Source organism: Notamacropus eugenii, chromosome 5 (assembly GCF_028372415.1).
Source record: "Notamacropus eugenii isolate mMacEug1 chromosome 5, mMacEug1.pri_v2, whole genome shotgun sequence".
NCBI classification, from domain to species: domain Eukaryota; kingdom Metazoa; phylum Chordata; class Mammalia; order Diprotodontia; family Macropodidae; genus Notamacropus; species Notamacropus eugenii.
The window spans coordinates 131,866,654-131,889,697 of NC_092876.1; the positions used below are offsets into that span (position 1 = coordinate 131,866,654).

At 37.9% G+C, this 23,044-nt stretch overlaps 1 protein-coding gene across 21 annotated transcripts in view; it reads left to right on the forward strand.

Annotated features, from left to right (window-relative positions):
* Positions 1-23,044, forward strand: part of FAM168A (family with sequence similarity 168 member A) — a 204,900-nt gene that overhangs the window by 107,756 nt on the left and 74,100 nt on the right. For 9 of the 21 annotated variants that reach the window (XM_072610911.1, XM_072610907.1, XM_072610915.1 and 6 more), the window contains one exon: positions 11,011-11,097. The exons of the other annotated variants lie outside the window; for them this stretch is intronic. In XM_072610911.1, coding sequence (XP_072467012.1) covers positions 11,011-11,097 — 87 coding nt within the window. The remainder of the gene's footprint in view (positions 1-11,010; positions 11,098-23,044) is intronic. 21 annotated transcript variants of the gene reach the window in all.

Here is a 23,044-nt window from a genome sequence, read left to right on the forward strand (position 1 = left end):
AGGAGTCTTCCTAACTCCAAGCCCAGCACTCTGTCCACTGTGCCATCTAGTAGACCATTATTATAAAAGATTTTATAGAGATGAAAAAGTAGCAATATTGGTCAATAATTACTGCTGTCTTTTCTTCATTTTCCTTCTTTTGGTAATACAATCATGCTTTGTTCCTTTCAAAATTATCTCGTCTTTGAAATATCTTGAATAAATTTTTATGTGCTTTTACAATTATGTTACCCCTAGCACATATTTTTTTCCATTTGTATTTGGTTAGATTCAGTTGTTTTCTTATCTTCATCTTTCCCTTTCTCACATAGCAGTCCAAGACTGAGGTGTCTGGTGAGGAGGAGGGGTCTTAAAACCTTTTTTGTCATGGACACCTTTGACAGTTGGACAAAACCAATGGGCCCCTTCTCAGAATGTTTTTGAATGCTTAAAATAAGATATATAGGATTGCAAAGAAACCAATTACATTGAAATACAGTTTCCATATGTAGGTTTATGTATGTATGATTATTTTTTTTTAAAAAACAGGTTTATAGATTCCCCTTAGCCCCCACTTCTGTTAAGAAAACCCTGCCAGTCTAAGTGTTGTTGTTCCACTGTCATTAATAATGTGGATCAGTTGCTATAAAAATGTTGACAATTCAAGTTTATGTTTACCGTCTTTACAGTTTCATTTGTAAGACCCTTTAAAGTTGGGCCTGAAGTCATGCTTTCTGCAGGTTCATTTCCCATCTGTTGCATGTCACTCTTCCAGACACTGTTTTCTTCCCTCATCCTCTTCTTCAATGATAGTTTGCTGATTTTAAGGGCTCTTCCAACTCAGGCATTTTTTTGAACCTCTGAATCTTGACAAGATCAATGACCCTGATTTGGACTGTTCCCAATGTGTTTTCCAACTCCTCCATTCTCCTTTCCTTAGATTTTTCTTTATATCATTCTCTCCTTATCCTACAGGGATCTGATCTACCCATACCATTTCTAGGCAAAACCGCATTTTTCTCCCACTATAAAGAAGCCCTCATCTCATATAGTATTAATATGTGATTACTTTAGGAAGGACAGTGACAAGATGAAATGTTGTCCGCAAGAGAGGTAATCAGATGGGATCGATTATATGGAGGGAACTTAAGGGAGAAACAGTTGAAGAAATTAGAATATGATTATTGTCTTCCAGTATCAGAAAGATTGTCAGATCTGGTAGTAGGTAGTTTCATGTTGCCCAAGAAGGTTGAATTAGGATTGATGGAAATAGATTTCAGCTCAGTCCCAGGAGCAAACTTCTAAACAATTAGACCAACCACATTATGGAAGGGATTTCTACTAAAAGTAGTCAGTTACCTGTTTGTTATAGGTGGTGTTCAAATGAAAGCTGAATGAACCACTTTTAGGGGCATTATACCATATTATTTTTAAAGCTCCTTTTAATTCTAAGAATCTATAATTCTGTCGTTCTATAATCCTATGAACTATATTTTTCAAAGAAAACTTTTCCTAGATTACGAGATGTACAAATATGAGACTATTGGACTGAGACCTTGTAAAATTGTCAAATAAAAGCTGAGAGCAGAGAAAACCTGTTATTGCCTAGATGCTTGTAGTTCTAATTGATTATAGGCCATAATAAGATGTGCACTAAAACATGAAATATCAGATTGATTTAATTATGCAGCACTTTGGATGAGACCTTTGAGCTAATACTTCAACTTCCAATGAAATATAAAGGATAAAAAGCCAGAATCCTTGTGTATTGGTTAGTGTTCAAACGGAAAAAAATGGAGGAAACCCATTAGTTCCAAATCTGCTTATATGATACTATTAGGCTTTTTAAAAAAATTTCAGTGCTTCCTGATTGATGAGTTCATGAATTGCCTAGTTGTATAATAACCTTCATTTTGGTACTGAAGTTCAAAGCATTTGAAAAGGGATATTGATAAAGTAGGAGACCTAGGATAACCAGCTTTAATTCCCTTCCCAGCTTTGCTTCTGACATTTCAGACTTTGCTACCATTCCTCTGCTGTCATCACACCCTAGTGCTTGTGATTTCTTCACCATGGAACATCCCTCCGTCATGTTTTTCCCTTCTCCTATTAGTGATTTGGGGAGGGGCCCAGGTCAGCCCTTCTGACTCTCGAGACTTGGATATAGTTACCTTTTACTCCCCTTTTCAGATCTCTTCTGTATTTTGTCTTCTCCCATTAAAATGTAAGTTCCTTGAGGGCAGGGGGCTGTCTTTCATATTGCTATCTTTGTATCTCCACTGCTTAGCACATACTTGGCACATATAAATGCTTGTTACTTTGCCTTATGGGGATATTTATATAGTTACCTTTCAGATAACTGGTGTGAGATGTAGCCCAAGGATCCTTCTAGGCAGAGGTGATTTCTTCCCACCTAAGATCACAGAGAGCTGGAAGGGACCTCAGAGTTCATCTAGTCTAGAATCTTGATACTATAGAATAAGAGCCTGAAATTCAGAGAGGTCAAGGGACCTGCATGACAGTTCAGGCTGAGGTCCAAAATACGCAACCATCTCATAAAGTTGCAGCATGGAGTGTGTGAACAGGAGGAACAGAGAAGAAAGCTGGAAAGGGAGGGTGGCAATAGGCCTTAAATGCCAGGGTGAATTTGTATTTTATCTTACAGACTGCAGTGGGAAGCCACTGAAGGTTTTTGAGTTGAAGAGTGATATGGTTAAATATGTTTTAGGAAAAAAGAAATTTTGTTTTTATGAGGAAGCTGAAATCACCTGACTTGAGCTGTGTATATATTGCATGTACATACATATCTATATCTATGTCTATGTCTATATCTATATCATCCATATCTATATCTCTCTATATCTGTATCTATGTAGTGATTTTTATTCTGGCTTTTCTGCATCAGGAATGGGGGTAGGGAGGGGAGAGGGCATTGTTTCATTTTGTATTTATACCCTCTGTGTCTCAGAATACTTGGAACCTATCTTCTGCTATTTTTTTTAAAGCTAAAACAATTTGTTTTTTGTACTAGAGAGCCTCTGCTAGCACTTTGGCAAAATATCTGAGAAAATCTATGAAATGTGGACTAATCTTGTTGAATTGGTGATTCAGAGACAAAGCCATACCCTATTTTCAGTGATTCGTACCACTGATGTGATTGAGATGCTGCCATCGTTGTGTTTTTCACCCTCACTGAACAAATCAGAGAGGAAGAAGAGAAAGTTCTCTCAGTCTGTGGATGAGATTTTATAGTGAAAGATTGCTGGCTTCAAAGAAAATGAAAAACCATGTGTTTGGCAAATGTGGCATGGTAGAGTTTCAAATGAGTAAATATTAATATAGCAAGTGACTCCTCCATGTGTCTCCTGTGGATTTCGATATGCAATACTGGCCATTCTGCTTCCAAGTCTACCACCTGCTGGCAATGTTATCTGGTACAAATCACCCAGGCTGTCATGACTTGGGGCCTCTATGTGCTGGTCATTTATCAGCAGCTTAGGTGAAAATGTGGATGGCAAACCCATGCATGAGAGCTGGGATAAATGACAAAATTCCAGAATAGACTATTAGGAGATTTGTAAATGTCATCATAGTTGCTAATATGGCTTGATGAAGAAAAGTCCTGAAATAATCTTACTTCCTTTTCAGGGTTACTGTAGATTAAAGTAATATGGTAGACCTAAAGTATCATGATTTCAACAAGATGTTTGACAAATGTCATCTTATACCGATAGAGTGGACCATATGGAGAGATGTGGGCTATGAGATGATAGTACAGTAAGTGAATTTGGAATTTGTTTGATAGTATGGTTCAAAGACTGATGATCAGTGTTTCTAGTGGCAGCTACAGGATTCCCCCAACCTCCATCTGTCTTATTTAGTAGTTCATAGCTATGATTTCATAGATGTGGGAAAGTTCTGCTGATTAAGTCATCAACTCCCTTGAAACTTGTGGTGATATAAAGTTTCATGGAGCATTGACAGGTTAAGATTTACCCAGGTTCAGATTTACCCAGGTTCATACAGCCAGTATAATAATTATAATATATTAGCACTTATATGATACTTTATTTACATATTTTATTTTAGTTCTGATTTTATTTGATCATCAAAACAACCCTGAGAGTCAGGTGCTTATCCCCATCTTGTCATTGTTGTTTAGTCATTTCAATCATGTCCATCTCTTCATGGAGATATTCTTGGCAAAGATACTGGAGTGGTTTGCCATTTCCTTCTGCAGCTCATTTTACAGATGAGGAAACTGAGGCGACTAGGGTTAAGTGACTTGCCTAGGATAGCTTAGTAAGTGTCTGAGACTGGGTTTGAACTGGATCTTTCTGACTCCAGGTCCAGTGCTGTATCCATTGCGTCATTTAGCTGCCTCATTCCCATTTTACAGATGAGCAAACTGAGATTGAAAGCAGTTAAATGACTTGGCCAGGGTCACACAAGCAGTGTCTGAATTTGAACTCATCTCTTATCTTTAAATCCAGTGTTTTCTCCAGAATGCTACCCAGCTGCCACAATGTGTGTGTCAGAGACACAATTTAAACCTTACTTTTCCTGACCCCAACGTTGGTTCTCTGTCTTCTGTACTACACTGTCCTGTTTTTATTAGCGACTTGAATATGAAAACATAGATATGTTTAAAAGTTTTCCATTGACACGAAACTAGAAGAAATAGCTAACTCATTGGACATGCAGAACAAGATTAAAAAAGGTTTTGACAGAAGCATAGGCCAACCATAACAGAATGAGACATTATATGCATAATAGATGTCAGCGTTTATATAGTACTTCAAGGTTCACAAACTTTACAAATATCCTCTCACTTGGTTTTCACAACATCCTTGGGAAGTCGGTACAGTTACTTCTGTTTAACAGGTGAGAAAACTGAGGCAGGCATAGTTTAAGTGACTTCCCAGAGTCACACTGCTAGTAAGTGTCTATTTGAATGAGTTCAAACTGACTCTAGATCTAATGCTTTATAAACGGTACAACCTAGCTACACAATAAAGGAAAATGAAAAATTCTGCACTTTGAGTTAAAAAAAATCTGCCGTAAAAGTACAGGATGGAGACAGGTTGTACGCAGAAGACTTGGAGGTTTTAGTTGACTCCAAGTCAATATAATTCAGTAATGTTACATGATAACCAGAAAAACTAATGTGATCTTATGCTGCATAAATAGAAATATGATGCCCTGATGAAATGGCATTTGAAACTCAAAGATCTGATTTGTAGTATGTTGTAGGTGCTATATTTTGGGAAGAATATTGATTAGAGCATTTCTATAAGAAGTCTACCATATTGGTGAAAGGAACATTATGGAAATCAGTTAAGTCTGGAGAAGACATGACTTTGAAGGGGAGCCATGATAATTCTCTTCTGATTTTTGATGGGATATCATCAGGAAAAGAGATGTTAGGTTTATCTTGCCTCCCTCCATAGGCTAGACATAGGAAAGGTTTGGGTGGGAAATAGGATAAATTACAGGGCAAAGATCCTGACTCAGAATAAGGAAGACTTCTGGTGAATGGTTGTGAATATTACTGAGGAGGGCCTGTAGCATTTCTAGGCTTGATGCAGTCAGCATTGTTGTCTGCAAATAAGGGCATTTGTAGGATCTATATGGAATATCTATTCTATTTTTACTTCTATCTGGTTACCTTTTGAGATTGTCTTGATCTCCTTTGATGAGCCCTCTCCCTGCTCTAGGCCTCATTTGATATTGATAATCAAAAGATCTGTTAATCAATATTATCTTAGTAGGTTATGTCCACCAAGGTTTTTGGTTTAATCTTGAGATATCTTTGGAAGGCCTTTAGGGCTGCTTTGCTCTACATAATTAAAGACTCTCTCTGTGTGTGTATGTGTGTGTGTGAGATCTACAAATAGTTGGAATAATGATTTTTTTTTTATTCTCTATATCCCTTAGTTGTCTGGTAAAATGTCCAACCACTGATGAACTATGAGAAGGGAAATATGGTAAATTAGAAAAGTACTATTGGCAACCATGTGAAGACTAGATTGGAGAAGGGCAAGTTTGTTCTCCATTTGGAAGGCTGTGTTACTGTTGGCTAGGCAATAGGTAACAACTTCACCTATGGTGTGATAGCTGTGAAAAGGTGGGATATAGAGGAATAGATGGAACAGATTCTGTAGCTATAGAGCAACATAACTTGGATGAGAGGGGGGTTAGATGAGAGACAAAGAGATTCAAGAGTAGTTATCGGTCAGTTGAATAAACATTTATAAAATACCTACTACATGCCAAGCACTGTGCTAAGTCCTGGGGATACAAAAAGAGGCAAAAAACAGTCCCTATCTTCAGAGGGTTCACTGTTTAATGAGGGAGACATTAAGCAAATGAATATACACAAACAAGCTATATACAGTATAATTAGGAAATAATTAAAAGAAGAAACTAGAAATTAAGAGGGATTGAGAAAGACTTCCTTGTAGAAGATGGGACTTTGGTTGAGATTTAAAGGAAGCCCAGGAGGTCAGTAGTCAAAATGGAGGAGGGAGATTGTTCCACACATGGGGAATAGCCAGAGAGAATGCCTAGAGCTGGAGTGTTTGGTTTGTGAAACAGCCAGGAGGCTGTCACTGTATCAAAGATTATGTGGTGGAGAGTAAGGTATAAGAAGACTAGAAAGGTAGGAGTCTAGGTTATGAAGAGTTTTGAACACTACTGGATTAGAAAGGGCTCTTAATGTCAGAAGATTTTGTCTTTAATCCTGGAAACAATAGGGAGCCCCTGGAATTTATTGAGCAGGAAAGTGACATGGTTGAACCCATGCTTTAGAAAAATCATTTTGGTAGCTGAATGAAGGATAGACTATAGTGGCAGAGACTTGAAGTAGGCAGACCCACTAGCAGGCTATTGCAGTAGCCTAGGAGTGAAGGAATGAGGGTCTGCACTGGAGTGGTGGCAGTGTCAGAGGAGAGAAGGGCTATATTTGAAAGATGATGCAAAGGTGAAATGGCAGGCCTTGGCAACAGATTGGATAATGTGGGAGGAGTTGAGGATGACAATTAGGTTGTAAGTCTAGGGGACAGGGAAAATGGTGTTGCACTAGACAGAAATAGAGGAATTAAGAGGGGAGAGAGCTTTAGGGATAATGATTAAGATAAAAAAGATGATGAATTAAGTTTTGGGTGTTGAGTTTAAGATGTCTGGAAGGCAGTTAGAGAGGTGAGATTGGAGGTCACCAGAGAGATTGGGGCAAGGTAGGTAGATGTGAGGGTCGTCAACATAGAGACAGTAATTAAATCTATGGTAGCTGACGACATTAAGTGGCATGCAGTACTATGGTATATTAAATAGTATGGAGTACTGAATAATATGAAGGGAGAAGAAAAGAGGCCTCAAGGACAGAACTTTGTGGTATGTCCTTGATTAGAGGGTATTATTTGGATGAGGATACAGCAAAGGAGACTAAGGAGGAGAAACAGGAGAAAATGTGTCCCAAAAACCCAGAAAGAAGAAAGTACCAAGGAGAAGAGGGTGTTCAACAATGTCATTTTTATGTCATTTTGTATTCCTGAGTGGGCACCATCAACAGAATTTGAGACATTGTAGGGAAATACAGGTTTTGGTGGAAAATGAGTAATGACTAATTCAGTTTTTGATAATTTTGTGTAAGATGTGAAATGGTTTCTCCACATTGAAAAAAGGCCTTTTGGGGGAGGAGCCAAGATGGCGGAATAGAAAGATACACATATGCTAGCTCTGAACCCACAGCCCATAAATTACCTGTAAAGAAGAACTCCCAACAAATTCTGGAGCAGCAGAAGCCACAGAACAACGCAGCGGAGGAGATTTCTCCTCCAGAGAGACCTGAAAAACTGACATGAAAGGTCCCTCGAGCACTGGACCCAGAGCAGAGCCCAGCCCTGCCTTGGCCGCATGGCAGCGAGAGGAGCAGATCCGAGCAGGCTTCAGGGACGGAATCTCCAGCGGCCCGTGCGGGTCCCTCCACCCACAGGCACCAAAGGTCAGTGAGAGGGTCTCTTTGGCTGGTGAAAGGGGAGTGGGGTGTCCCCATAACTCAGGCCCTCTCCAGAGGCAGCAGTGGACAGGGGCTCCCAAAGCAGGCAGGAGCCCGGGCCCATTGTTAAAGGTCTCCGAATAAACCCCCTGAGGGAACTGAGCCCAGTGAGGTGACCCTGCCCCCACCTGAGCACAGGATCTTAATCTCACACTGAATAGCAGCCCTGCCCCCACCCAAAGCCCTGAGGCTGGGAGGCAGCATTTGAATCTCAGCCCCCAAACTCTAGCTAGGTGGATCTGGAGGCAAGGTGGGTGTGGAGAGGAATCTCAGAAGTCAAGTAACTGGTTGGGAAAATGCCCAGAAAAGGGAAAAAAAATAAGACCATAGAAGGCTACTTTCTTGGGGAACAGGTGTCTCCCCCCATCCATTCGGATGAGGAAGAACAAGGCATACTGTCAGAGGGACTCAAAGGCCCTCCCTCGAAAGGGGACTTAAATTTGGTTCAGGAAATAGAAGACCTTAAAAAACACGTTAGCAGCTTACTAAAGGAGAACCAAAAAAACGCTGAGTAAAATAGCAGCTTTAAAAAGAGGCTAACTCAACTGGAAAAAGAGGTCCAAAACGCCAACGAGGAGAAGAAAGCTTTGAAAAGCAGAATTAGCCAAATGGAAAAGGAGATTCAAAAGCTCATTGAAGAAAATAGTTCTTTAAAAATTAGAATGGAACAGATGGAGGCTAATGACTTTATGAGAAACCAAGAAATCACAAAACAAAACCAAAAGAATGAAAAAATGGGAGACAATGTGAAATATCTCATTGGAAAAACAACAGACCTGGAAAATAGATCCAGGAGAGACAATTTAAAAATTATGGGCCTACCTGAAAGCCAGGATCAAAAAAAGAGCCTAGACATCATCTTTCATGAAATTATCAAGGAAAACTGCCCTGACATTCTAGAACCAGGGGGCAAAATAAATATTGAAAGAATCCACTGATCACCTCCTGAAAGAGATCCAAAAAGAGAAACTCCTAGGAACATTGTGACCAAATTCCAGTGTTCCCTGGTCAAGGAGAAAATATTGCAAGCAGCTAGAAAGAAACAATTCAAGTATTGTGGAAACACAATCAGGATAACACAAGATCTAGCAGCTTTTACATTAAGGGATCGAAGGGCGTGGAATATGATATTCCAGAAGTCAAAGGAACTAGGACTAAAACCAAGAATCACCTACCCAGCAAAACTGAGTATAATACTTCAGGGGAAAAATTGTTCTTTCAATGAAATAGAGCATTTTTCAAGCATTTTCAAGCATTTCTTGATGAAAAGACCAGAGCTGAAAACAAAATTTGACCTTCAAACACAAGAATCAAGAGAAGCGTGAAAAGGTAAACAGCAAAGAGAAGTCATAAGGGACTCACTAAAGTTGAACTGTTTACATTCCTACATGGAAAGACAATATTTGGAACTCTTGAAACTTTTCAGTATCTGGGTAGTTGGTGGGATTACACGCATACACACACACACACACACACACACACACAGAGCACAGAGTGAATTGAATAGGATGGGATCATATCTTCAAAAAAATGAAATTAAGTGGTGAGAGAGAAATATATTGGGAGGAGAAAGGGAGAAATGGAATGGGGCAAATTATCTCTCATAAAAGAGGCAAATAAAAGACTTTTCAGTGGAGGGAAAAAGAGGCGAGGTGAGAGAAAAAACATGAAGCTTACTCTCATCACATTCAACTAAAGGAAGGAATAAAATGCACACTCATTTTGGTATGAAAACCTATCTTACAATACAGGAAAGTGGGGGATAAGGGGATAAGCAGGATGAGGGGGATGATGGAAGGGAGGGCAGTGGGAAGAGGGAGCAATTTGAAGTCAACACTCTTGGGGAGGGGCAGGATCAAAAGAGAGAATAGAAGCAATGGGGGGCAGGATAGGATGGAGGGAAATATAGTTAGTCTTACACAACACAGCTATTATGGAAGTCATTTGCAAAACTACACAGATATGGCCTATATTGAATTGCCTGCCTTCCCAAAGGGAATGGGTGGGGAGGGAGGGATGGGGAGAAATTGGAACTCAAAGTTTTAGGAACAACTGTCGAGTACTATTCTTGCTACTAGGAAATAAGAAATACAGGTAATGGGGTATAGAAAGTTATCTGGCCCTACAAGACAAAAGAGAAGATGGGGACAAGGGAAGGGAGGGATGATAGAAGAGAGGGCAGATTGGTGATAGGGGCAATTAGAATGCTCGGTGTTTTGGGGTGGGGGGAGGGGACAAGTGGGGAGAAAATTTGGAACCCAAGATTTTGTGAAAATTAATGTTAAAAGTTAAATAAATAAATTAATAAGAAAAAAGAAAAAAAAAGAAAAAAGGCCCTTTAACATAAACACTAATTCATTTTTTAGTGTCTTCAGCTTAGGAAGTCATTGGATTAATTTCCTAATTAACTAGTATTCATCCAGCCAAAGATATGAGGAATGAATCTCAATTAAGCATTCCTTCTGGATGCTTTTTTTTTTAACATCCCAAATGACTAAAGAAATTCAAACCCATAGTTACTCCTACATTCAATTTTGTAACAGTTAAACCATAGGATTTCTAAGTGTAGCCTATTAGTAGAAAGCCAATGAAGTGTCTATACTGATTGGAATCTCAACGTCTGCTTTTCTTTCATTGGAGGACTTTATTTTTAAGATAGAAGAGGCATTGGGGTATCATGGAAAAGACTTTATCATAGAGTATGGCACATAGTAGGGACTTTATAAATACTTGTTGACTTGACAAAGAATCAGGAGACCTAGAATTGAGCCATGGCTCTGTCACATGGTAGCTCTGTGATCTTGGGCAAGTTTTTCACCTCTCTGATTGTCAGTTTCCTTATCTGTAAAACCTTTATGATAAAGACAGTATTAAAAATTTGCTTAAGATAACATTTCAAAGGTCAGTATTTAACACAGCAGATAATTTTGTAGAATAGCTTGAGTTCTTTTCTTACTAATCCTTAATTTTTGCAGTCATTACTTTGTCTGACGACACTAATATTACCACTAGCTCCGCTTCGAGTGCTGCTGACTCATCCCCACTTGGCTTTGGGATTTCAGGTATGGAACTTCAGTTCATCTTTGTGTCAGATGCTCTTGGAACCCTCTTCTCATTGATATTTGTTCTGGACTTCCTAGTGAGAGCTCTGAGACCACTTTGGACTTTCTTGTAGCGGTTTCTCAGCTCTCTTTTTCCCTGGCCTTTTTTTGACTCAGTATGATTCTCAGCACTGAGATCTCCTGCCTTTTCAACCCTAGGTAGAAGCAGAAGGATAGAAAAGGAGGTGTGTGTTTTCACACAGGCAGGACAACATGAAATTACAGTACTGTTTTTTCCCTTTTTAGGTAAATCTCCCCAGATTTGAGCTAACCTTCTAGATTCCTTTTTTTCTTGCTTTTCTATTTATATTCCCAAGTCTCTTTAGCACAGTTGTACATAGAGTAAGTAAATAAATACTTTTTCATCTTTTCATTAATTTGAAATGTAAATATTGTCATATTGGCATTTAGCAGAGGAGGTTTACTCCATCCACCTAGAAATTTGAAAGATTTTCTCTGCATCAGAGGTCCATATGTTATGTGAGTCTCAAGGACACCTGTCCCTTTCTAGAGAGAAGAGGAGAAAGTGGTGCCCAGAAACTTTTTAAAAATAAGATATTATCTTGTTAATTTCTTTGGGAACATTAGAGATTTCATAGCAACTAACATTGGTAATAATAATATCTTATATTTTGTTAGTGTTTTTAAGGTAAGTAGTGCCAATATTAATATTCCCATTTTGAAAAAGGAAGGTAGAAAAGAAGCATTTTATTAAACATGTACTACTTGCCAGACATGGTAAAAGCACTTTACAAATATTAAATCATGGTAATAATGACCAACTGTGAAAAGGCTTAGCTACTCTGATCAATACAATGATCCAAGACAGTTTGGCAGGACTCCTGATGAAGATTGCTATTCACCTTCAAAGAGAGAACTGATGAATTCTGAGTGCAAATTGAGGTATAATTTTCTCGCTTTATTTTTCATACTTTTTTGTGACATGGCTAATATAGAAATGTGTTTGCATGATTCACATGCATAATGGGTGTCATATTGTTTACCTTCTCAGTGGGAGGAGAGAATTTCAAACTCAAAATTTTAAAAAATGTTATAAATAAATAATAATTAACTCCCCCCAACAAATATTAAATCATTTGATCTTCACAACAACCCTGGGAAGTATTTGTTATTGTCCCCATTTTATAGTTGAATAAACATAGGCAGATAGAAGTTAAGTGACTTGCTCAGGGTCACATAGCTAATAAATATCTGAGTCTAAATTTTAACTCGTGTTCCTGACTTTAGGCCTAATGCTTTACATACATATGTACATGGTTACATACCTATGTATATGCCCATTCCCATTCAGGAGGGCTAGCCTGGTTTAATGAAAAGCTAGAAAAAAAGGGCACCATGAACCCACAAACTCCTGTACCATCTTACTCCCTCATAAGAAAGAAATTGTGGGTCAGTGAGGAAAAGCACAAGGACATTGAGTTAGTGTTGAAACCAAGATGTGACCCATACCAAAACTAGAAACTAAACTACAAAACAGGCAACCAGTGTCATTCATCCTTTGCTTAAAGGCCCTCAGTGAGGTGGGACACCTTAACTCCCAAGATAGGCCATTTCATCCTAAGGATACCTCTGTTATAGCAAGGAAATAGGGCAGCTAGCTAGGTGGCACAGTGGGTAGAGTGCCAGGCCTGAAGTCAGAAACTTATCTTTGTGAGTTCAAATCTGACCTCAGATACTTACTAACTGTGTGACCCTGGGCAAGTCATTTGCCCCAGTGTCCTCCTCTGTAAAATCAGCTGGAGCGGGAAGTGGCAAACCACTCCAGTATCTTTGCCAAGTAAACCCCAAGTGGGATCACATCACGAAGAGTCAGACACAGCTGAAACTGAACAACAATAACAACTCTGCCTCTCTTTGGCTTCTGCGTTGTTCTGCTGTCTAACTCATCTTCGACGTGACAGTCATTCCTGTCTATTCTTGAGGCTAGCTGTCATGATTCCCTAAGCCTTCTCTTCTCTAAGCTCTCCTCAGATGTCATTTTCTCAAGGCCTTTGGCATACTGGTCATCTTCCACAGGTTGCTTTTCACTTTATCAGTGTCCTTCCTAAAAGATGGTGCCCAGAATTGAACCCAACATTCCAGTTGTTAATAGTGCAATGTCATCATGGCAGGAAGTTTCTAGTGGAGTACCCCAGGGATCTATGCTTGACTTATCAGTAACGTGGATACAGGCATAAATAGCATGCTTCTGAAATTTGCAAATAACGGAGATAGGAGGGAGTCTTGGCACAGTGAGTAGAAGCTGTAAAGAAAATAGCTGACAGCAGGAGGATGAGGGGGTAGGAATTTCCTCCTCTAATAGAGGATCATCATTTTTTGATTGCTGCTATTGATTCATCAAGCTTGCAGGTCACTGAAGTCCCCAGGTATGTTTCAGATGAACTTCTGTCTAACTGCACTTCCCCCATCTTGTCTCTGAAGAATGAGCTTCATTTTCAAATGTGAGTTTCTCAATTTGTCTTCCTATAATTAAATGTGGCTATCTCAACTAAGAATACTTCCTTGGTGTCTTCCTGTAAGGAGTTAGGGAGCTGCCAGGCATTTTTTATTACTCTTTGTACTTATAATTCCCCAAAGATAGTCATATTAGGATCAAACTCTAGTTTTCCCTTGAAAGTCATTTCTGATTTGCATGTTAATCAAATCATCATTTTACCTACTTTTAGACTTATTCTGAGTAACAATAAAGAAAGACGATTATAGGGTGAAGATATTCTAAAAGCAATTAAAATTTGCCCTCAAGAATCCCCCAAAGTCTAATCACCTTTGCAGCCTTAGTAAGCTCCCAAATTGTTCTCTCTCTTCCTTCCATTTTGACTTTCCCTTTTTCATTAGAAGCGTATCAGAGTACGTGATCCAGCTTTTCCGCCCTAGACATCTGGGTTTGCCAGTTACATGTTGTATAGCTTAGAATATGTTCAGATTCAAGTTTCGAGACCAACGTTTGGACCAAGTAGAAGGGAAGAGTTGTTACAGGCGTAAGATTTCAGTTTACTATAAGGAATAAGTAACTATAGTAATCAGAGTTAGACTATATAGTACAATAGGCTGTCTTAGAAGGGTGAGAATTTTTCATCACAAGTTCAAGTGGGGACTGAATGATCTCCTTTTGGAGCTATTCCTTACCCTTGATGGTAGGTTGAGTTAGATTACCTTTGAAGGGTCCCTTTAAGAGATTTTGTTATAGTCAGTAAGAAGCTAGAGGGGAAGGAGAGAGTAAGGGGTAAATAGTTTCTGAATTCTGATTAGTGGTAAGGGCTGAAAAGAGAAATAAAGATCCAGGGTGGGTCAGAAAACTGAGGGTAGCTCCTGTTTTCATTCGTTCTCAATATATATTGAGGGCTTCAAATATAAATAACTTGTGGAATAAACAGGTTGTTTTCATGGCATTTTGCCACCAGAACTAGCAGTAAAAGTTACAGGGAACTGAGGTTATCAATTTCAGCAAATATGGAGGACAAGGGGAATTTTTTGGTGGAGAGAGACAGAGAGAGAGAAAGAGAGAGAGAAGAAAAGAGATATTTGTGTTTCTAACAGTGCCAAGTGAAAGCTCTAGGACAATAAGGCAGGTTGTTTTCTACTAAGGGGAAGGGCTGGACCACTCTTCTACTTTCTAGCTTATCTAGGAGAATAAAGAGTTCCAGGAAAAATGTGAAAAAGTTCTTCAAAGAGAAAACAGGAAAAAAAAACCCATCTGAATAGGCACAGAAGGAATTCCTAAGTTGTTAGGAGAATGAAGGGAAAAGCAAGGAAAAGAGGAACAGTGTCCCACTGGGGCCCTGTGATTGATCCAGGACTCTGGAAAGGGTGCACTTAGTCCTGAGGATAACAGATTTTAGTTCTAGAGCTGGGAGGGCATCTTGTCCAACCTCCTCATTTTACAGGCAAAATTGTGGGCCCAAGAAGGCTAAGTGACTTGCCCAAAAAATAAGAGTCAGAAGCAGGTATATGAACTGAGATCCTCTGACTCATGGGCTCTTCTGTATGACAGGGCCCCAAAGGAGCCCCCAGAGGAGACACTATCCAGGACAGGTCAGAGGAGGAAGAGGCAAGCCAGGTGGTTGGTGATTCCCTGATGTAGAATCCTCAGGATATATCTAATGGAGAAGCTTTTCTGAGGCATCTGTCTATCTGAACTGTGACCCAGACAGCCTTCAGAACCTTGTCAAACTTAACAGTCACTATCCACTTTGGATGATTCATTTGGGGACAAAGTCATACCAATCAATTACATCTGAGACCCCTTCTAATTCTGAGATTGTGTAATTCTAGATATTTGGGATTCTAAAAATCTGTGAGATCTTGATTCTGTTATTTTACGATATCAGCACTTAGGGTTAGGTTTCTCCCCACATTGGGTTGAAACCAGATAGAGTGAAGAAAGAATGTGAAGGCAAAGGCAGCTAGATGCCATAGTGGTCAAAGCACCAGGCCTAGAGTCAGGAAAAACGTGAATTCACATTCAGCCCCAGGCACTTAACTAGTTGTGTGGAACTGGGCAGATCATTTAACCTCCGTTTACCTCAGTTTCTTCAACTGGGAATTAATGATTAAAGATAATAATAGCACCTCTATCTCCCAAGTTAATGTGAAGATCAAATGAAATATTTGTAAAGCACTTAACCCAGTAACTGACACATAGTATATGGTATATAAATGCTTATTCCCTTCTCTTTCCCTTAGAGATCATCTAAACCAATTCCCTTATTTTATGGCCCCTGGAGATTAAGTACATGACTTGCCTAAGGCCACACAGCTATTAAATGTTGGGAGTTAGGGTTTAAACTCAAGTCTTATGCCTCCAGGTCTGCCTTTCCATTACCTTATTCTTACCCCCTCCCCTGTCTCATATAGTGGTTGAGAGAGACTCTATGGGGTCAGATTATCTTGGCATGAAAGCACAATGGCTAGTACTGTCCCTAATTAAGCATGTGAGGGATCCCTGGTAAATCACATTGTTAGTTCCCCTGCCAGGTAAATCAGGGTTATTGTAATCATCTAGAGCTGTGAACCCAAAATGGAGGGCTCAAGGGGACACAGTTATTCTTCTTTCTTAGGCACTACTAGTTTATGCCACGGGGATGTAATTATAATTAGAGGATTCTCATTGTAGGCACATTTGACTATGTCTTTTGCGGTCTAGAGTTATGTTGCTAGAATAGAATCTCTAGGCATTTGGTTCCTTTTGCTCTGGTCTCCCTCATGACTCCTTTTCATCCTTTTTTTTTTTTTTTTTTGGTTTGAACATTTATCTCAGTGGTATCTGCTTTCTGAGATTGTTTAATAAGAATACCAAAGACATTAGGAAGGCATAAGTGGTCAGTGATTTATGTGGGGAAAGACTTGACTGTTTTAGTGGACCACAAACTCTATATTAGTAAGTTTTGACAATGATAGACAAAAAAACACCCCAAACAACTCAATCTTATGCTGTGTTAATAGAATTATAGTGTCCAGAATTAAGAAAATAATAAACCCATTGTTCTCTGCTATATTTAAAATGTATTCAGTGTAGGAATGATGCCATTGACAAACTGGAACTAATCCAGAGGATCAGAACTCAATGTTTAATTTTCCGTTTTAATGACTTTCATACAGAAGCAGTATTAGATTTATTTACAACTTTTCAGGGATGCTGTACAAGGAATTTTTCAATGTTGGTATGATTTATACTACTAGGTGGCACAGTGGATAGAGTACTGGGCCTGGAGTCAGGAAAACCCGAGTTCAAATCTGGCCTCAGCTGTGTGACCCAGGACAAGTCACTTAATCCTGTTTGCCTGAGTTTCTCATCTGTAAAATGAACTGGAGAAGGAAATGGCAAACCACTCCAGTATTGTTGACAAGAAAATCCAAATGGGGTCACAAAGAGTCAGATATGACTGAAAATGACTGAGCAATAACAACTTCCAAGGAACCTGCCAGGTCTGAGATTCTTTGTTATTGTTATTCAGTCATGTCTGACTCTTCGTGACCCCGTGGACCCTATTGCCCATGAGATTTTCTTGACAAAGCTACTGGAGTGGTTTGCCATTTCCTTCTCCAGTAGATTAAGGCAAACAGAAGTGGTTTACCCAGGGTCACAAGCTAAGTAAGTGTCTGAGGTCAAATTTGAACTCAAATCTTCACGACTCCAAACTCAGTGTTGTATCTGCTGAGCCAGCTACCTGCCTGAGATTGTATAATAATGTTAATAATATGAGCCAGCATTTCTGTAGCACTTTAGTTATAAAATATTTTGTATACGTAATTTACTCTGGTCCTCAGAACAGCAATGTGAAATACTAAAGGATTATTACCGCCATTTTATAGATAAAGAAACTGACGCTCAGAGAAATTATGACTTGTGAAAGGTTGTGTAGTGAAAGTAATAGACTCAGGCCTGAAGCCTAGGTTTCTTGTTTCTCTCTACAAAATTCAGAAAATATCTGAGATGTATTCATAAAATAACCTACTAAGACACCTTTAAGACATATAAACACAACTACAAAACATTCTTTATAGAAATGAAGGCAAACAAAGAATTGGACAGAGATTTTATTGTTGACTAGGAGGCCACCCTAATAAAATAAAACAACTATATTGTCTCAATCAGTTTACAGATCTATTTCAATACCTATCAGATTGTTAAATGATTAATTAATTGAACTAGAGAAAAAAATAACAAAATTCATTTGGAGTAACAAAATAGGTAAAATTTGAAGTGAATAGTAAAGCAAGAATGATGGGACATAGCATTATCAAACCTCAAACTATCTTGTAAAGCATTAATACACAAGATTATTTGGGACCTGATCCTCAAGATGGTGGAGGAAAGAAGTACCTACTGTGGGCTAGGCACTGTGCTAAGTGCTTTTTACAAGTATCTCATTTGATCCACACCATAATCCTGGGAGATAGATGTTATTGTAATCATTGTTCCTCAGTTGAGGAAACTGAGGGAAGCAGGTTAAGTGACTTGCCCAGGATCACATAGCTAGGAAGGTCTAAGACAAGATTTGAACTCAGGAAGACTGACTCCAGGCCCTGCAGAAGTGTGGCACCTGGATGCTTAAATCACTTAATTATGTCAATAGATATAGAAAATATTTTTGACAAAATATAAGACATTTCTGTCAAGAACATAAAAAAGCAGAAGAATAAATGGATCTTTCCTTAATATACCAAAAAGTATCTATCTAAAACTAAAAGATGGCATTAATTTTAATAGAAATAAACTAGAGGTCTTACCAATAAAATCAGAGGCAAAGCAGGGATATCTATTATTATCATTATTATTTAACAATTATAGAAATGCTAGCTTATGAATAAGACAAAAAAAAAAGAAATTGAGGGAATAAGCAGAGGAAAAGAGGAATCACTTTTCAGCTTTTGCAGATATGTGATATGGTGGTCCTAGGGAGTCAAATAAAAGATTAATTGAAATAAAGTAGCAGAATATAAAATAAAACCAAACAAATCATTAGCTTTTGTCTACATTACCAACAAAACCCAGCAGGAAAAGATAGAAAGAGAAATTCCCTTCAAAATAACTACAGAAGGAGGCAGAGCCAAGATTAGTAGAGTATGAGAAATATAGGAGAAAGAATCCTGCCTTTCCCCTTTCCCCCCAAAACAATTCCATATAGATTCAGAAAACAAACCAGATTGAAACTTCTTGGAGAAAATCCAAGGAAAAAATATCACAGTATGCCAAGACACAAACACAGAAGAAGAGAATGACTCCGAAACATTTCTAAGCAAAACCTCAAAGAAAAACATAGCTTGCACACAAATTCACCTACAGCCCCTGGAAGAAGTGAAACAAGAGTTTTAAATTGTTTTTTGAAGTTTTAAAAATGTAAATGAGAAAGCTAGAGGGAAAAAATAGAAAAGAAATTAGGGTTACGGGCGAGAGAAATGGAAAGGGAAATAACAGCTTGGCACAAGAGATATGCAGCCTTGCCCAAGTAACAAACTCCCTGAAAATTAGAATGGACTAAATAGAATCAGTGACTTCATGAGGCAACAAAACATATTAAAACAAAGATAAAAGACTAAAAGTAGAAAATTTAATGCATCTCATAGCAGAAACAGCTGACTCAGCTAATTGAAGATTAAAAAAATTAAGAATCATTAGACTACTTGAATGCCATGATCCCCCCACCTCCAAGTCAAGAAATCATATATAAAAACTGCCCAGATATCTTAGAAATAGAAGACAAAGTGAAAATATAAAGAATCACCAATTTCCCCTATAAAGGCTACCCCCTCAAAAAAAAAAAATCTCCTGTGAATATTAGAACCAAAAGCCAGAGTTTCCAGGGTAAAGAAAAAAATACTGCAAGCAACAAGCTAGAAAGATTAAGGAATATATCTCATATATTTGGGGTGCACAAATAGAACTTTATACAAATGAGAAGGAGGAGGATGAGAGGGAATGGCTGACACTTGAATTTCACTTTAATCTGAACTGATCAAAGAAAGGGAGAATATACATATCCATGCCTACAAAAATACATTTCATTTAACAAGGAAGGACGAGGCAAAGAGGAGAAGGAGGAAGGAGGAATTAGAAGGAGAGTGACTTAAGGGAAGGATTAATTCTAAGCAAAACAAACTCTACCCAAGGATGTAAAAAAAACATTTATAACTTTTTGAGGTGACAAAGAATGGGAATCTGAGAGGCCATCCTTCAACTGGAGAATGTTTTGAAGGATTTCCATACAAATTGTGATGGAACACTATTGTGATAAAAGAAATGATGAAGGGGATAGTTTTAGAGAAATATGGGAAGACTTATATGAGCTGATGCAGAGTAAAGTGAGTATAACAATTTAAGCAATGACCAAAATATTGTGAAGACAAGCAACTTTGAAAGAATTAGGAACTCTGATCAGTGTAGTGACCAATTCAGATTCCAAAAGACTAACGGTGAAACATATTGTGTTTGTCATTCTCAGAGAGGACCATGACATCAAGACGATGACATGACTTGCAGTTGATTTTGATTTGAGTGAAGGAGGGCTATGCAAGGTCACCAACCTCATTTTCTTCTCCTGAGCCATCTGTGTCCAGTGGCCTGATATTCATCAGGACTACTGGAGATGGCCCAGCAGACAATGTTGTTAAAACATGTTACCTTTTGACAGACAGGTGAAAGACTCAGAGTAAAGAATGAGAAATATATATGTGTATTTGTATGTATGTGTATATTTATGTATATGAGTATATATGAGTATATATATATATATGTATATATATATGTATATATATATGTATATATATATACATATATATATGTATATATATATATATGGGTGTGTATTTACATATACATGATGTATATTTGTTTTTTTGGACATGGCCAGTGTAGAAATTTGTTTTGTTTGACTATACATGTTTGTAGCAGGGATTTTGTTTTTCTTCCTCACTTTGGGACAATTGGGGCAGAAAGGAGTGAAGGCAAATTTTTGCTGATTGAAAAGTATAGTAACAAAATAACTACAGAAGAAATAAAATATTAATTCACCTACCAACACACATACAGGAACTATAGGAAAACAATTATCTTTACAGAAATCAAGATAGATCTTCAATGAAGAGAGAAAAATTCCTTATAGTTGGGTCAGGTTAATATAATAAAAATTGACAGTACTGCCATAATTAATGTGCTTATTCAATGCCATGCCAAACTATAAATGATTTCTGTAGAGTTAAAAAAAATTGTAACAAAATTAATCCAGAGGAATAGCTGGTTATGATTCTCATTGGAAATAATGAAAAAAAAAATGGGAAGGAATAGTACTAGTCCCACACTACTACAAAGTCACAATCATTAAAACTCTTGGTACTGGTGAAAAAATGTTCATTATAAAACAAATTTGATGCATCATGTACAAAAGCAAATGAATATGATATTGTGTTATTATTATTCAGTAAACTCAGTGATGCCAGCTTTGGCTTACTATTTGATTAAAAACTGTTGAGAATGCTGGAGAACAGTCTGACAGATATTAGGTTTAGACCAAGAACTTGCACTATATACCAAAGTGAGCCCCAAACACATAGGTGAGCTATATAAAAAAGATAATATTTCAAACAAAGTAGAAGACAAGAAAATACCTTTCATTGCTATGAATAAGGGAAGCATTCATGACCAAATAAGAATCATAGAAGATAAAATGGACAGCTTTGGTACATAAAATTGAAAAGTTTTTGCACAAAGTCAATGAAATTAAAATTAGAAGGAAAGTAGTTAAACATGGAAAAATCTTTGCACTTAGTTTTTCTAATAAAGGTTTGATGAGGAGCCTGAGACCCAGAGAAGTGACTTACCTCATATCACAAATCATTTATTAAACTATTCATTCTTTTTAATCTAGCCACCCTGTGACTGTCAGTGCGAGCACAATGCTCGCATTAACAGTCTTTGAGGCAGCAAAAAACTGGAAACAAAAGGATGCATGTTGGTTGCAGAATGGCTAAACAAACTGTGATATCTGAATGTAATGGAATGATATTGTACCATAAAAAATTATTAATGTAAGCAATTCAGAGAAGTATCAGAGAATTTGTATGAAGTAATTCAGAGTAAAGAAAACAGGAATTAGAAAAACATACAATGATTAATAAAAGTGAAAACAGATAAAATAAATTGAATTGGAATTATTCAGAATGAATTTAGAGTCAGGAAGGACCTGGCTTAAATTTATCTCTGCTCCTTTCTAGCTGTATTACTATGGGCAAGTCACTTCTGATTTTCTGTTTCTTCATCTGTAAAATGGGGATAATATCCATTATCCCAACCTTTTAGGGTTGTTGTGAGGTTCGACCAAAATAATAAAGTGCCCTGCAGACCTTAAAGCACTATGTAAATGGAAGCTGTTGTTTTTATTATGATGTAATTATTCCTCTTAATCATTATCCTTCACGTATGCAATGGATAAAATGTTTTCCTATTTCTATTCTAATTTTGTCCTAACAACAGCACTAGGAAGTTCTCAGGGTAATGTTCATTATCCCAGTTTTACACATGGGGATACTGAAATTCAGAGAGTGGAATGACTGACTCAGGGTCCTTTGGTGCTTCCCTGGCAGAACTGGATGCATAACTGAGATCTCTTGACTTTTTGCCCATTCTTACAATTTCTTTTTTTTTTTTTAAATTTATTTTTAGTTTTCAGCATTTGCTTCCACAGGATTTTGAGTTCCAAATTTTCTTCCCATCTCTTCCCTACACTCACTCCAAAATATCATGCATTCTAATTACCACTTCCCCCAATCTGCCTTCCCTTCTATCACACCCCTCCCTTCTCTTATCCCTATCCTCTCTATTTTTTTTTGTAGGGCAAGATAGATTTCTGTACCCCATTGTCTGTATATCTTATTTCCTAGTTGCATGTGAAAGCAGTTTTTAACACTTGTTTTTAAAACTTTGAATTCCAGTTTCTCTCCCTTATTCCCTTCCATTCGTCCTCACTGAGAAGGCAAGCAATTCAATGTAGGTTATACATGTGTAGTTATGCAAAATACTTCCATAACAGTCATATTGTGAAAGACTAACTATATTTTCCTCCATCCTATCCTGGCCCCCATTTATTCTATTCTCTCTTTTGACCCTATCTCTCCTCAAAAGTGTTTACTTCTAATTACCACCTCCTCCTGTTTGCCCTCCCTTCTGTCATAACCCCCAACCCTCTCTCATCTCCTGCTTTCCTGTAGTGCAAGATAGATTTTCATATCAAATTGAGTATGCATGTTATTCCTTTCTTAAGCCAAATGCGATGAGAGTAAGGTTCATTCTTTTCCTCTCCCCTCTCCCCTCTTTCCCACCATTGAAAAAGATTTTTCTTGCCTCTTTTAGGTGAGATAATTTGCCCCATTCTAATTCTCCCTTTCTCCTCCA